This window comes from Arachis duranensis, chromosome 2, assembly GCF_000817695.3.
Source record: "Arachis duranensis cultivar V14167 chromosome 2, aradu.V14167.gnm2.J7QH, whole genome shotgun sequence".
Taxonomy (NCBI): domain Eukaryota; kingdom Viridiplantae; phylum Streptophyta; class Magnoliopsida; order Fabales; family Fabaceae; genus Arachis; species Arachis duranensis.
In genome coordinates, this window is record NC_029773.3 from 2528637 (window position 1) to 2541239 (window position 12603).

The window sequence follows — 12603 nt, forward strand, 5'->3', positions numbered from 1 at the left end:
CCTAAACTTTGAGTTCTAGTAGGACCAAAAAGATCAATATGCAACATTTCTAATGGCCTTTTGGTTGAGATTCCATCTTTTGATTTAAAAGAGGATTTTACTTGCTTGCCCAATTGACATGCATCACAAGTAAGATCTTTGTCAAACTTGATGTTTGGAATTCCTCTAACCAAATTCTTTTTGACTAGCTTAGAAATTTGGTACATGCTAGCATGTCCCAACTTTCTATGCCAAAGCCATTTTTCAGATTCAAAAGATGTAAAGCATGTTACATTTTGTTCTTTTAAATCCTCAAGAGTTAATCCATGCACATTATTACATCTTTTAGCTTCAAATAAAACATCCCCAGTTTTCTCACACACCACTAAGCAAACAAATTTCTTGAAAATAACTTCAAAACCCAAATCACACAATTGACTAACACTAAGCAAGTTATGTTTCAAACCATGTACAAGAAGGACATCATTTATACAAGATGAGAGATTTTTACCCATTTTCCCAACAGCAACTATTTTTCCTTTTGCATCATCACCGAATGTGACAAATCCTCCATCATATTCATCAAGCTTTATGAAGAAGGCTGTCTTTCCGGTTATATGCCTAGAGCATCCGCTATCCATGTACCATGTGTTCTCTTTTCTTTTGGATGCTAGGCACACCTGCAAAACAATGCTTAAGAACCCTTAGGTATCCAAATCTTTTTGGATCCTTTAACGTTAAACCATCTTCTATGTCCTAAGCCATTGTAATCAAAAACAACTTTACAAACTTTGTCACCAATCATTCTTTCACCAAAGAAACATTGGATGGGAAAGTGTCCATTCCGATTGCATAGTCTACAAAATCTTGGAGTTGCTGTTTTGTTAAAACAAGTTGGGTCTTGATACTTTGCATCATTTGAAGATGAAGCAATGTTTTCAAAATGTGATTTTTCAGATTTATAAAAACCCAACCCAGCTTTATCATAAAGAGGTTTTTGACTAGCCAAGATTTGATTTAAATTTTCAGAACTTTGGGTGAACTTGGCTAAGTCTTCTTTAAGTCTGTTAACCTCTTTAAGCAACTCTTCATTTTGCTTAAAACAATTCACATATGCAAGAACTGAATGGTCACTTTCACAACTTTTAATTTGGGCTCTTAACTGCTTATTCTCTTCAACAAGATCACAAACAGTTTCGGCCTCTCTCACTTTTTCTTTTAGAAAACTGTTTTCAGCTTGAAGAATGGTGACTTGTTGTTCGAGTTCTTGATTTTCCAGCAAAAAGCATCTTATTTTTTCAGAAAGGTGGTCTATCATAAGATGAAGATCTTCAGTGTTAGGGTTATGAAAGACTACCTGATTTACATGATCTGCCATAAGGCACTGTTGGGACTTGGTTTCTGATTTTTCATCATCATCATCTGAGTCATTTTCCAACTCTTCCCATGAAGCCATTAGTCCTTTCTTCTTTCCTTTTCTTGGCTTTTCTTCCTTCTTCAACTTGGGACAGTCAGATTTGAAGTGCCCCATTTCCTTGCAGTTGAAACAGGTTACCTTGCTAAGATCCTTTCTTGTCCTTCTTGAGCTGCCGCCTTTGCCTTTGAGCTTTGCCATTTTCCTGAATTTTTTTGCAAACAACACAAACTCATTTTCAGAAGAGTTATCACTGGATTCATCATCCAGAGGGTTAGTCACAGAAGTAAATGCAATTCCTTTCTTTTTTGAATCCTTTTTCAAATAGGAGTTTTCAAAAGCAAGTAAGTTTCCTCTCAAATCATCAAGTGTCATGGAATCTAAGTTACTACTATCAGAAATGATTAGGGCTTTTGTTTCCCACTCTTTTGTGAGACACCTCAACACTCTTCTCACTAGCACAGATTCTGAATGTGTGATTCCAAGAGCATTTAAGCCAATAGTGATGGCATTGAACCGTTCGAACAGTTCATCGATGGACTCTCCTTCCTTCATTGTAAACATTTCATATTCCCTGTTTAACATGTCTGTCCGAGTCTTTTTTACAATGGTAGTTCCTTCATGAGTGATTTGCAACTTGTCCCAGATTTCCTTTGCCGTTGTGCATCGTGATACTCGTCGGTACTCCTCAAAGCTGATAGCACAATTGAGCAGATTGGTTGCCTTGGCATTTAACTCCACCTTCTTCCTATCTTCCTCGGTCCAGCTTGCTTCCGGTTTAAGGGAGGTTACTCCTTGAGCATTTGTGGTAGTCGGAAATTTAGGACCTTCCAAGATGATCTTCCAAAGTCTGTAATCTACAGCTTGTACAAATATCTTCATCCTCTCCTTCCAATAGGTATAATTTTTCCCATTGAAAAGAGGAGGTCTGTTGCTTGATTGTCCTTCTGTCAGATTATAAGACACCACATTTGCACCACTGTTTTCCGCCATTAGGATCTTTACTCCAAGCTGCAAAGCTTGATCTCTTTGAGACCAAGCTCTGATACCAATTGATGGTTTCAGTGGCTAAGAGAAGGGGGGGTTGAATCTTAACCCCTTTTTGCTTGCTAACACTTGCTGGACTTTAGATGAGACTTTTCTGTTTTATCTCGTCCCTAGTCACGAGACATTTTCATTTTGTCTCGTCACTTGGCATGAGACATTTTTGAAGTTGCATCTTGAATAAAAACAACAGAAGTGAAGTAGGAGAGAGAGAGAGAAAATAACACCCAGATATATCCTGGTTCAGCTGCTAAGTGCAGTGCAGCCTACATCCAGTCTCCATCACAACAATGATGGAATTTCACTATAATCCTCCAGATTACAACTTGTAAAGTGCTAACCCAACTTACAAGGGAATTTCCACAGAATCATGAAACACAACACAGATGTACAAAGGAACTCTAAGACATCTATGGCTTTTTCTTTTAATTTTGCACTCTCTGCCTTTTTCCGCTCTATGGCTTTTTCATACAAACCTCACTGTTTGCCTTTTTCCATGAGACTCAAGACATGACAAAATTAAACAGAAAACATTTGAAGGAGAAGAAGAACTGCTAGCTTAGGTAGCTCTGAGAACTCTGTGCCTTGCACTCTCAAATCTTACTCCTTTTCCTTGAATCAAACCATGACTGTTCACCTCTTTTATAGAGAAGTGAAGCCTTCACGGTTGAAACACAAACCCGAGCTCAGCTTCCTTTCCTTCAAAACACAGCCGGTTCGGCCATACAGAGAGAAGAGGTAACTCATGCAAAAACCAACATGCAAATACCTCTAGTCCTTCCTTGGTCACCACTCTTCATCAATCCGAGCGCTCCATCCTTGGCTTCCTCTCCAAGATGGATTTCTGGCCCTTGATGCTTCATGATGATGATGACTTCTTCTGCTTTGATCTCTGCCTTCAACCATCACTTTGCCACTCTAGCTACTCCCTGTGGTGGTTGATCAGAATCAAAGACAAGCCATGCCTCCAAGGATCTTCCTTGCTGGCCAAATCTTCATCCTTCTTTTTGGGTATGAAGGATCCGAGATTACCTCACCAAATCTTACCAGATTAGGTGATAATCTCAGCCACATCATACTTTTCTTTTTCCTTTTCGTGCCATCAACTCGATGGTCTTTAGCTTTGCTTTTCTTTCCTTATGGTAGCTCCAAGTAGCTTCCATGGCTTCCTGTGTATTAACCGAAGAAAGAAAGAAAGAGATGAGAGAGAAGAGAGAAGTTAAAACTCAAACTAATGGGTAATAATGAAATGAAATTAAAAGTCCCACTTCCCTAGCTTAGAGTAGCGTGTATCATTATAGCAGCCATCAAATCAATCTTCTCTCTCTTTCTTATGTTTCCAATAGCATTAATTAAGTTTGAAATCCATTTTTAGCAAGCAATGGAATCCGTTGGAAGCTTCATGGATTCGGTTAATGCATGGAAGCATTAATAATTTTGGGCTTGGTTGCAATAAGGATTGTTCTTGGCCCAAATAAAAGCATTTGCTTTCCTGATGCATATTGGATTCGGATCATGCAAGTTGGTTAAACACCAACAATACATTTTTGGGCTTGCAAGTATAAGACTGGCCCAAACCAAACCATTTGCTGAATAATCTTTATTCAAACTGGGCTTGCTGCATGTTTTTTTTATTTTCGGCCCAATTAATATCCTGCATTACAAAATTATTAGTTAGCATACAATTCATGAAGATTGAACTAATAATTTGCAATTTAAATATTTTTAATAATGTTTGTTCATCACAAAAATTAATTTGGAGTTTTCCAAACTCATCACAATCACATGGAAAAAATTAAAGGTAACAATAGAGAAGTTAATGGCAAAAATGAAAATTACTTTGTATGCACCTTCTGCATTCCAAAATAACAATCAAATACATCAAATTAATAGAGAGCTAGCAAGACTGTCCCACAAAGGACACCAATATTTAATTATTAGGACCTCAGACCCCTGTATGGTTAATTATCTTTGTCTTGTTGCCAACAAATTATTGACAACTGCTTCTTCATCTTCACTGTAAGCTTTGATATACCAACACACAGTTCGGTTACAAAGCCTGCAAGCGTTGCATTTTTTACTCTCCTTCATATCTAAATTTCCTATCACTTGTTGAGATCATATCATGGCTGCTGCACTTGTTAGTGGAGCTTTTCTTTCTGGCTTCATTAACGTTGTCTTTGACAGGCTCCTTACAACTGATGCTGTCAAGTTGGCCCTGGGAAAGAAGCTTGGCTCTGACTTGATTCAAAGGCTGGAGACTGCTCTGTTGGGTGCTGAAGCTCTTGTTGCTGATGCTGAGATGAAGCAGTTTGGCAATCCATCGGTGAAGAAGTGGCTCGATAATCTCAGGAATGCTGTTTACTGTGCTGAGGACTTGCTCGACACTGTCCTCGCCAAAGCTGCCACACAAAAGGAGGAAAGTTCTTCCTGGTGGTCTCATAGCTTCTTCATCAACCGAGATAGGGATGACATGGTAGAGAAGATGGAAGGGGTAGTTAGAAGAATAGAGGATCTTGGAAAACAAAAAGATTTCCTTGGTCTTGAAAAGATTCCCACTGGTGGCTCATCATGGAGGACTCCATCCAGTTCTCTTGTGAGAGGGAATGTGTATGGCAGGGAGGATGACCAGAAGGCCTTAGTCAAGATGCTGAAGGACAACAATGAGCATCACATGTCTGTGATCGCTATTGTTGGCATAGGTGGGGTTGGTAAAACAACTTTAGCCCAATGGCTGTACAACAATGAGGATGAGTTCATGAAGGGATTTGATCTGAAAGCATGGGTTTGCATTTCGGAGAAGTTTGATGCTGTTGAGACTACAAGGAATGTCATAAAGCAGATCCATGGAGGTACTTATAGTCTCGATGATTTCAATTCACTTCACATTGCTTTGAAAGGAGAATTGAAGAATAAGAAGTTTTTTATTGTTCTTGATGATGTATGGAGTGATGATGGTGACAAATGGAGTAATTTTCTGACCCCTTTCCAACAAAATGGGAATAAGGGAAGTATTGTTCTTCTGACTACTCGGGAGGAAAATGTTGCTTCCGCAGTTCAAAATTGTCGCCCTTATTTTCTCAAGAAGTTGTCCGAGGAATATTGTTGGCCAGTGTTTGCAGAAAATGCATCTTTTCCCGAATCAAATGGGACAGCAGCACTTGAAGAAATAGGCAGAAATATTGTCAAGAAGTGTGATGGCTTGCCATTAGCTGCAGAAACACTTGGTCGCTTGCTACGTACAAAGCATGATGTTGAGGAATGGAACAAGATACTAATGAGTCATATTTGGGGATTTTCAGTGGAGAAGAGTAAGATTATTCCAGCTTTACTGATAAGTTACTTCCATCTTCCTCTATATTTAAAGGGTTGTTTTGTTTATTGTGCTTTATTTCCCAAGAATTATAAATTTGAGAAAGATAAATTAATCCTTATGTGGATAGCAGAAGATCTTTTACCACCACCAAAGAGAGGAGAGAGTTTAGAAGAAGTTGGTTGTGAGTGTTTTGATGAACTAACTTCCAGATTATTTTTCACGAATATTAAAGACGGTGATGATTATTTTGTGATGCATGATCTGTTGCATGATTTAGCAATATTCCTTGCTGGAGATTTCTATTGCAACTCAGAAGAACTTGGTGAAGAGGAGGAGATAAGGATTCAGACTCGGCATTTGTTTGTAGATTTAAGTCATTGTAGCTCAAAACTTTATAATTCTATTTCTAAAGTAGAAACTTTGAGAACATTATTATTGTTTGGCGATTTCTCATCTCCCAACTGCAACATTGAAGCGGCAACATGTGACATATTATCAAAGTGTAAATACTTGAGAGTTTTATCCCTTACAGAACTTGATGAGGTGCCTAATTCAGTTGGAGAATTGATCCATCTGCGCCACCTGGATCTCTCTTGTACTGATATAGAGACATTACCCGAGTCTTTGTGCAGCTTGTGTAATTTGCAAACATTGAAGTTGCGTCATTGTTATGAGCTAACTTCGCTGCCTAGTGGTTTTCATAATCTTGTGAGTTTGCGGCATCTTGATATTAGAGGAACTGCTTTGGAAGAAATGCCCAGAAAAATGAGCAAATTGAATCAGTTGCACGTTTTAAGTTATTTTGTTGTGGGCAAGCACGAAGACAATGGAATCCAGGAGTTAGGAGGGCTGGTAAATCTTCATGGATCCGTTGGGATTAAGAAGTTGGAGAATATTGTTGATGTGAAAGAAGCAAAGAGGGCAAAGATAATGGATAAGAAGCACATTGACAAATTATGTTTGAAATGGTCTTCAGGTGATGATTTGGTTTCAAGTACACAAAAAGAAAGAGACATCCTCGATAACTTGCAACCGCAGAATGGGTTGAAAGAGTTGAAAATCGAGGGATACAAGGGTACAATATTTCCAGATTGGTTGGGGAACTGTTCCTACCAAAACATGACAAGTGTATCTCTAAAGTGTTGCAAGAATTGCTGCATGCTGCCTTCACTTGGACAGCTGCCATCTCTTAAGTCCCTGCACATTGAAGGTTTGGATCAGGTGAGGAGTATTGGGGAGGAGTTTTACAAGAATGAAGGAGATCATCATTCTTCGCATATTGCACCGTTTCCCTCACTGGAGACTTTGGAGTTTTATAACATGCCGTGTTGGGAGGAGTGGCACTTACCTGACTCAAAAGCTTTTCCTCAGCTTAGGAGTCTTCAAATAACAAAATGTCGAATGTTGAAGGAAGAGATGCTTAATCAGGTATTCTTCAGAATAGTTTCTTCTTTGTCGGATGTTTCCAATGTTCGCAAACTAAGTATAGGCCACTACTTTATAGAACGGCACACCAAGTTCATGTTTCTTGATGGGGATACTTTATCAACTTCGATATGCGAATCTGTGAAGGAGTCTGCATTTAAGGCAATGATCAGCATCAACCATCTAAGTTGCCTCCAACAAATAAAGATCTCAAAGTGTTCATCACTGACGTCCCTGTCGTTGGATGTCTTTCCCAATCTCAAGTATTTGGAGATAATAAAGTGTTGGAATCTGGAATCAGTCTTAATGTCAAAGCCACCACACGCTGCTCTTCAACGTCTCTTCATCTCTCATTGCCCCAAATTAGTGTCATTTGCAGGAGAAGGACTGGCTGCACCCAACTTGACTCATCTTCAAGTCGCATATTGTGATAAGTTGGAGGCATTACCACGTGACATGAATAGTCTACTCCCAAGTTTACACTCTCTCCAGATATATGGTTGCCCAAACATTTACAGCTTGGCAGAGGGTGGTTTTCCGCCTAACGTGAAATCACTTGGTTGGGGAAATTGCGAGCAACAAATGAGGGATCTATCATGGATGGCCAACTTGCGCGCCCTCACTCGTCTCAAAATTTATGGTGATGGGTGTAAGAACATAAAGTCATACCCAGAGGTGGGTTCGCTGCCTCACCTTCCCTCCCTTACCACTCTTGAGATATGCTGGTTCTATGATCTGGAGACATTGGAGTGCAACGAGCTTCTCCGCCTCACCTCCCTTCAACAATTGCACATTTCATGCTGCCACAAGCTGAAGAATATGGAAGGAGAAAAGCTGCCTCCCTCTCTCTTGCTACTTGACGTTTATCGTTGTGGTTTGCTGGGAGAACACTGCAAGAACAAGCATCAACTAATCTGGCCCAAAATTTCCCACATCCCCACCATTCAAGTCAAAAACTTTTCTGATACAGATTCTGAGTAGGTAATTTTGTAATCTCTCATGTTTGTCATTTCCTTTATTTTAAAAACAACATTATGCTGTTTTGCAAAGAGGGAAAAAAAATGATCCATTGATTTGTGGAAAGAAAACAGTTTAACAAATGGTATTTTTTTCTTTGCCTATTCTTTATGTTTATGCTTAACCAAATTCATTGTACATATCAAATTAAATAGGGCTATTAAAATGGTTTCCGAGATTGAAAATGTACTTGTTTCTGACCCTTATTTTTAATCAAAGAGTTAGCTATCTTGTTAGAAGATTCAAGGTAAAAAGGAATCAGCATGAGGTGTATAAGCTTTCAAAATAAAAGGATCAAATTATTGCTGTATAATCTTTTCTAACAGTAACTATTTCTTCCTTGTCTTGTTTGTATACAGTGATATATCAGTGCCCAGCATTTGGTAACATATTGTACCATATCTATCCTTATCATCAGCGAGAACTAGAAGGGTAACTTGTGATTTATGCTTGCAACTGCTTGCTAGATTTTAACTCTTTTAAATAGATGAAGAGTTATCATATTATTATACACTCAACTAATGCCTTGTATAATTTCTTTTGGACACGTTATCAAACAGGTTTTACATATACTAAGCTACATAAGATCAGGAAAAATATATTATTATAAAATGCAGGAATAAAATATTCAAGAAGAAATCTTGTCTTAGAATATTTGATCTTTTGGGACTTAAAGGGGATGGCTACTGGTACTCTGTTCTAAAATGTCTATACTGAAAATCCTTTCTTTATAACTTGTAATATTATGCCAATCAAATTATGCTTGTGATCACTTTATTTTCTATCGAACTGCATTTGACTTCCCCTTTGCAATTTCACTTTTTTGGTGGCATTTATGTTTGTTAAATATCATTTCACTGCTGATCCTAAAATCAAAACAATGATCCAACATTACTGCAGTACTATGCATTTCACAAAAAAGTGTAGAAAATAAAAAGAACTGAAAGACTATAGAGTGATAACTGTGCTTGGTTTTTCTGATGACAATCTCTTAGTCAGTTAGTCTTGAAATGTTATTAATTTGTGTATTCGTGTGTCAGGAGAAAGCCTCTAAACTCTGCATGAGATACATTGAGGAATAAGCAGCTTCAGGTAGGTATAGTTACTCTATTCCTCTCTGCAATTAACTTCAGGTTGGAGAATATGGCAGGAGAAAAGTTGATGGATCTAGAGGTATTGATATTTGAAGAAGAAGAATTGCAGCTTAACCCTTTATGAAGGTAACATAAACATGATGGATCTAGAGGTATTGATATTCGAAGCCGCTCTATCTCATATCATTTCTTATGGATACTAACTCAAATAGATTTTCCAGGGGTATCAAGAGATAGAAACTGCTATGCTGGAGGATTTGCTTTCATTCTGGAGTCAACCATTAAAATGTGCTTTAGGCAGCTTCTTGGCAATTGCAACTTGGTGAGCATGTAAGTACTTCTGTAAAATTTTGCATTGCGGTATTATTATTTTGATGTCAATCTTTTCTCAAGCTGAATTTGTCCCTTTCGGTTCTGTTTTTGAAGCTAGAAAGGAATGCAACAATGTTGAACACATGATTGTGTATTTATCAAGCAGGATCTTATCATAGTGCCAAAAAGTTCGTAAACAACTCGGTCTATTGTATCATTGATTTCACCATTTAGTTTATGTGTTTATGTTCTTGTACAAGAGTTCTACATGTATGCTTATGAGTGTTGTAAGTTTTGAGACTTGTTTGTATCTTTGATTTGGAAAATAGTGAATATTTTTACCTTCCCGTGGGTTTTTTTTAACTCTCACATTGAGAGGTTTTTTCCCACGTTAAACTTTGGGGTTGTATTTTTCTGCCTTCTCTTCAATATTTTGCTGCTATTAGATATTTGCCATAGTATGCCTGTATTATGTCTGGGTGCTTCAATGTTATGCCTTTGACAGGTTTAATTTATTCCCACCATTCGTAGAGTGAAGGATCATTTTACAATATTAAGTATCTTGCCCATGAAAATTATATTGAGGTGCATTCTATATAACTGGTACACACACAAGAAGGGGAAAAGCTTGGCTTCTAGCTTGGTTGAATATACCGTGTAACTTACTTTCACTGAAAATAATACACCAACTATTAATTGCTTAAAAGGTTTCCATATGTGTGTACAATAACTAATCTCTTGCCATTTACACAATTTTTCTTGAATAAATAAAAGTGAAGAATCATCCATTTTGAAAAGGAAATTCTTTTCATTAAAACAAAATCCAAAAATTGTATGAAAAAAACCTTTGTTTTCCCCCCAGATCATGGTAGAGGGGAACATTGACTTAGTAGTATAGATATTAACTTAAGACATAAAGCTTGGGATCATTTTTGTTCAACAAAGCTAGTCAAATACTCTCTCTAGCTTAAAAGAAATATCTTTTTAATTTAAATTACAAAATTACTAAAAATCTAGCACTATAAAAGTGTTTTTCTTTTTTGCTGTATTGATATAATTACTCTACTATGTTAAAAAATTAAAAACAATTGAACAAAAAAAATCAATATCACCTGATAATTCTCAAATTATATATATTTTTATGTGGTGGTTTCTAATTTTAGCTGTTGGTATGATTACTCCATTCTACTTTAGAATTTGTTTTTTCTGTTTTATTTGGAAAAAAGAACAAGCTATGAAAGTTGATTTGAGAGGGAATTAGTTATATGCACTTCATGCCAAATGGTGTTTCTGCCTTTGCCACTGTTTGATGTTTATGCTGAATTAAGTGGCATATAGCAACTTAAATTTCGTTCTTTAACTGATTTCAAAATCTCTATGGTGTACTTTTTGTTACAATGCCATTGAACATTGACCATTAAAAATTTTAGCGGATGGATAAAATCATGGTTGTAAAACTCTGAATTTGACTCTTATACTCTTTTGAGTTTTCAATTTTAGATTATCAAAACGAGTTAACTCGTGTAATAACTTGAATGTGAATAAACTGGTAAATTTAGTAAACTCACTCAAAGTTAGATAAAGACTATTTTAGCTTGAATTTGGTTATTTAAGTATTAATTTTGCAAGAATCATTTTAAGTGAAACTTCAAAAATGAAGATATTATATTTAGACTTAAATGAAAATATGGAGATGGTTGAGGTTTCATTGTACTTGTGAATATTCTTATGCAGTGGCAATTGTATCAACACTGTTCATTCAATTCAAGGTTCACTCGAGTTGGTAAATCGGATTTATATGTCGGAACTAGAAGAGGTGTTTTCTGATGTTAGCTTCAGGTTGGTAATTACTTTATCCTTTAATCCGGAGTTCCATTTTACCTGCTGGGTCAGAAGATTTTAAATGATAACTTGATATATGGAAGGAAGAAAATAATGTGTACTAGGACAAAATTGTTGTTCTTTCTTTGCTAATAATGCTTAATGTTTATGAATTCTGCCAGCAATATCAAGCTTATTAGCTCAGGTTTTTTTGAAAATCACGTGAGTTCTTGAATTTCAAGTCCATTCCATATATTCAGCTGAACAACACTTTAAAAGTGAGCTAAAGTGGAAGCCAACATTGTAGAGAAAGTTCTTATTCCATTTATTAAATTTCTCATATAAATCCTTTTTGTATTCATCATTCAGCCTATGGTCTTTCCAAAGTTGCAAATGACACTTTTGTCAAGAAGTCAAGTTCTTGATCCTTTAGTCTTATCTTGACACAAAAGCAAAGTTTTTCTTCTTCTCACTCGTGCCACTTTATTTATCATTCTGTTTCTGCAATTCTTTTAATCAGAGAGTGATTTGTTGTAGGCGAATTGTGTATGTATGATTTGTTGTCTGAGCTCTGTAGTAGAATTGCCAGAAAGTTTCATTAATTTAATCTTTTGGATGACCATTTTCTTCCGTAGAATAGTGTGCATTTGTGGTCAGTGCTTGCAAGTTCTGAGAATAATTTATTTTGTTCCTTTGATTTGGATAATAATGAGGTTTTCTACTTTCTTTATTTTTCTGCCTTCTCTTTAATATTTTGCTGCTATTAATGTAGATGATCTTGCCTCTGGAGTCTGGACATTAAATATATAACATACATTATCACAATAAGGAATCTGTATGGGAAAACACAATGGTTTTTGTTGATTCAATAGAAATGAAAAATTACACGCTTTTTTTAAAGTCAATTCATTAAGAAGCCATGCATTATTAAGCTTCTAAGGAAAAAGTTCAAACAGTACAATAAATTTCCACAAAGACAGCAATTCCATTGGTCACACAAACCAGTCTAGCAATCACACTGATGGTCAAAAGTCAGGATTAAAGGAATCAAAAACACTATTATGAGTGCGAAACAAATTAGCATTAAGCATCCATTGCCAACATTTTAAGCACCTATAATTAAATCCGTTACACCAAAATTCATTTCATTGCATACATTATTTGCTTTTATTAAAAATAAT

At 36.5% G+C, this 12603-nt stretch overlaps 1 protein-coding gene across 3 annotated transcripts in view; it reads left to right on the top strand.

Annotated features, from left to right (window-relative positions):
- Positions 1-12603, top strand: part of LOC107472853 (putative disease resistance protein At3g14460) — a 209571-nt gene that overhangs the window by 146082 nt on the left and 50886 nt on the right. The window contains exons 4-7 of one of the 3 annotated variants that reach the window (XM_052257189.1): positions 8005-8155; positions 8555-8627; positions 9236-9415; positions 9511-9619. The exons of the other annotated variants lie outside the window; for them this stretch is intronic. Coding sequence (XP_052113149.1) covers positions 8005-8155; positions 8555-8582 — 179 coding nt within the window. The 3' untranslated portion in view covers positions 8583-8627; positions 9236-9415; positions 9511-9619. The remainder of the gene's footprint in view (positions 1-8004; positions 8156-8554; positions 8628-9235; positions 9416-9510; positions 9620-12603) is intronic. 3 annotated transcript variants of the gene reach the window in all.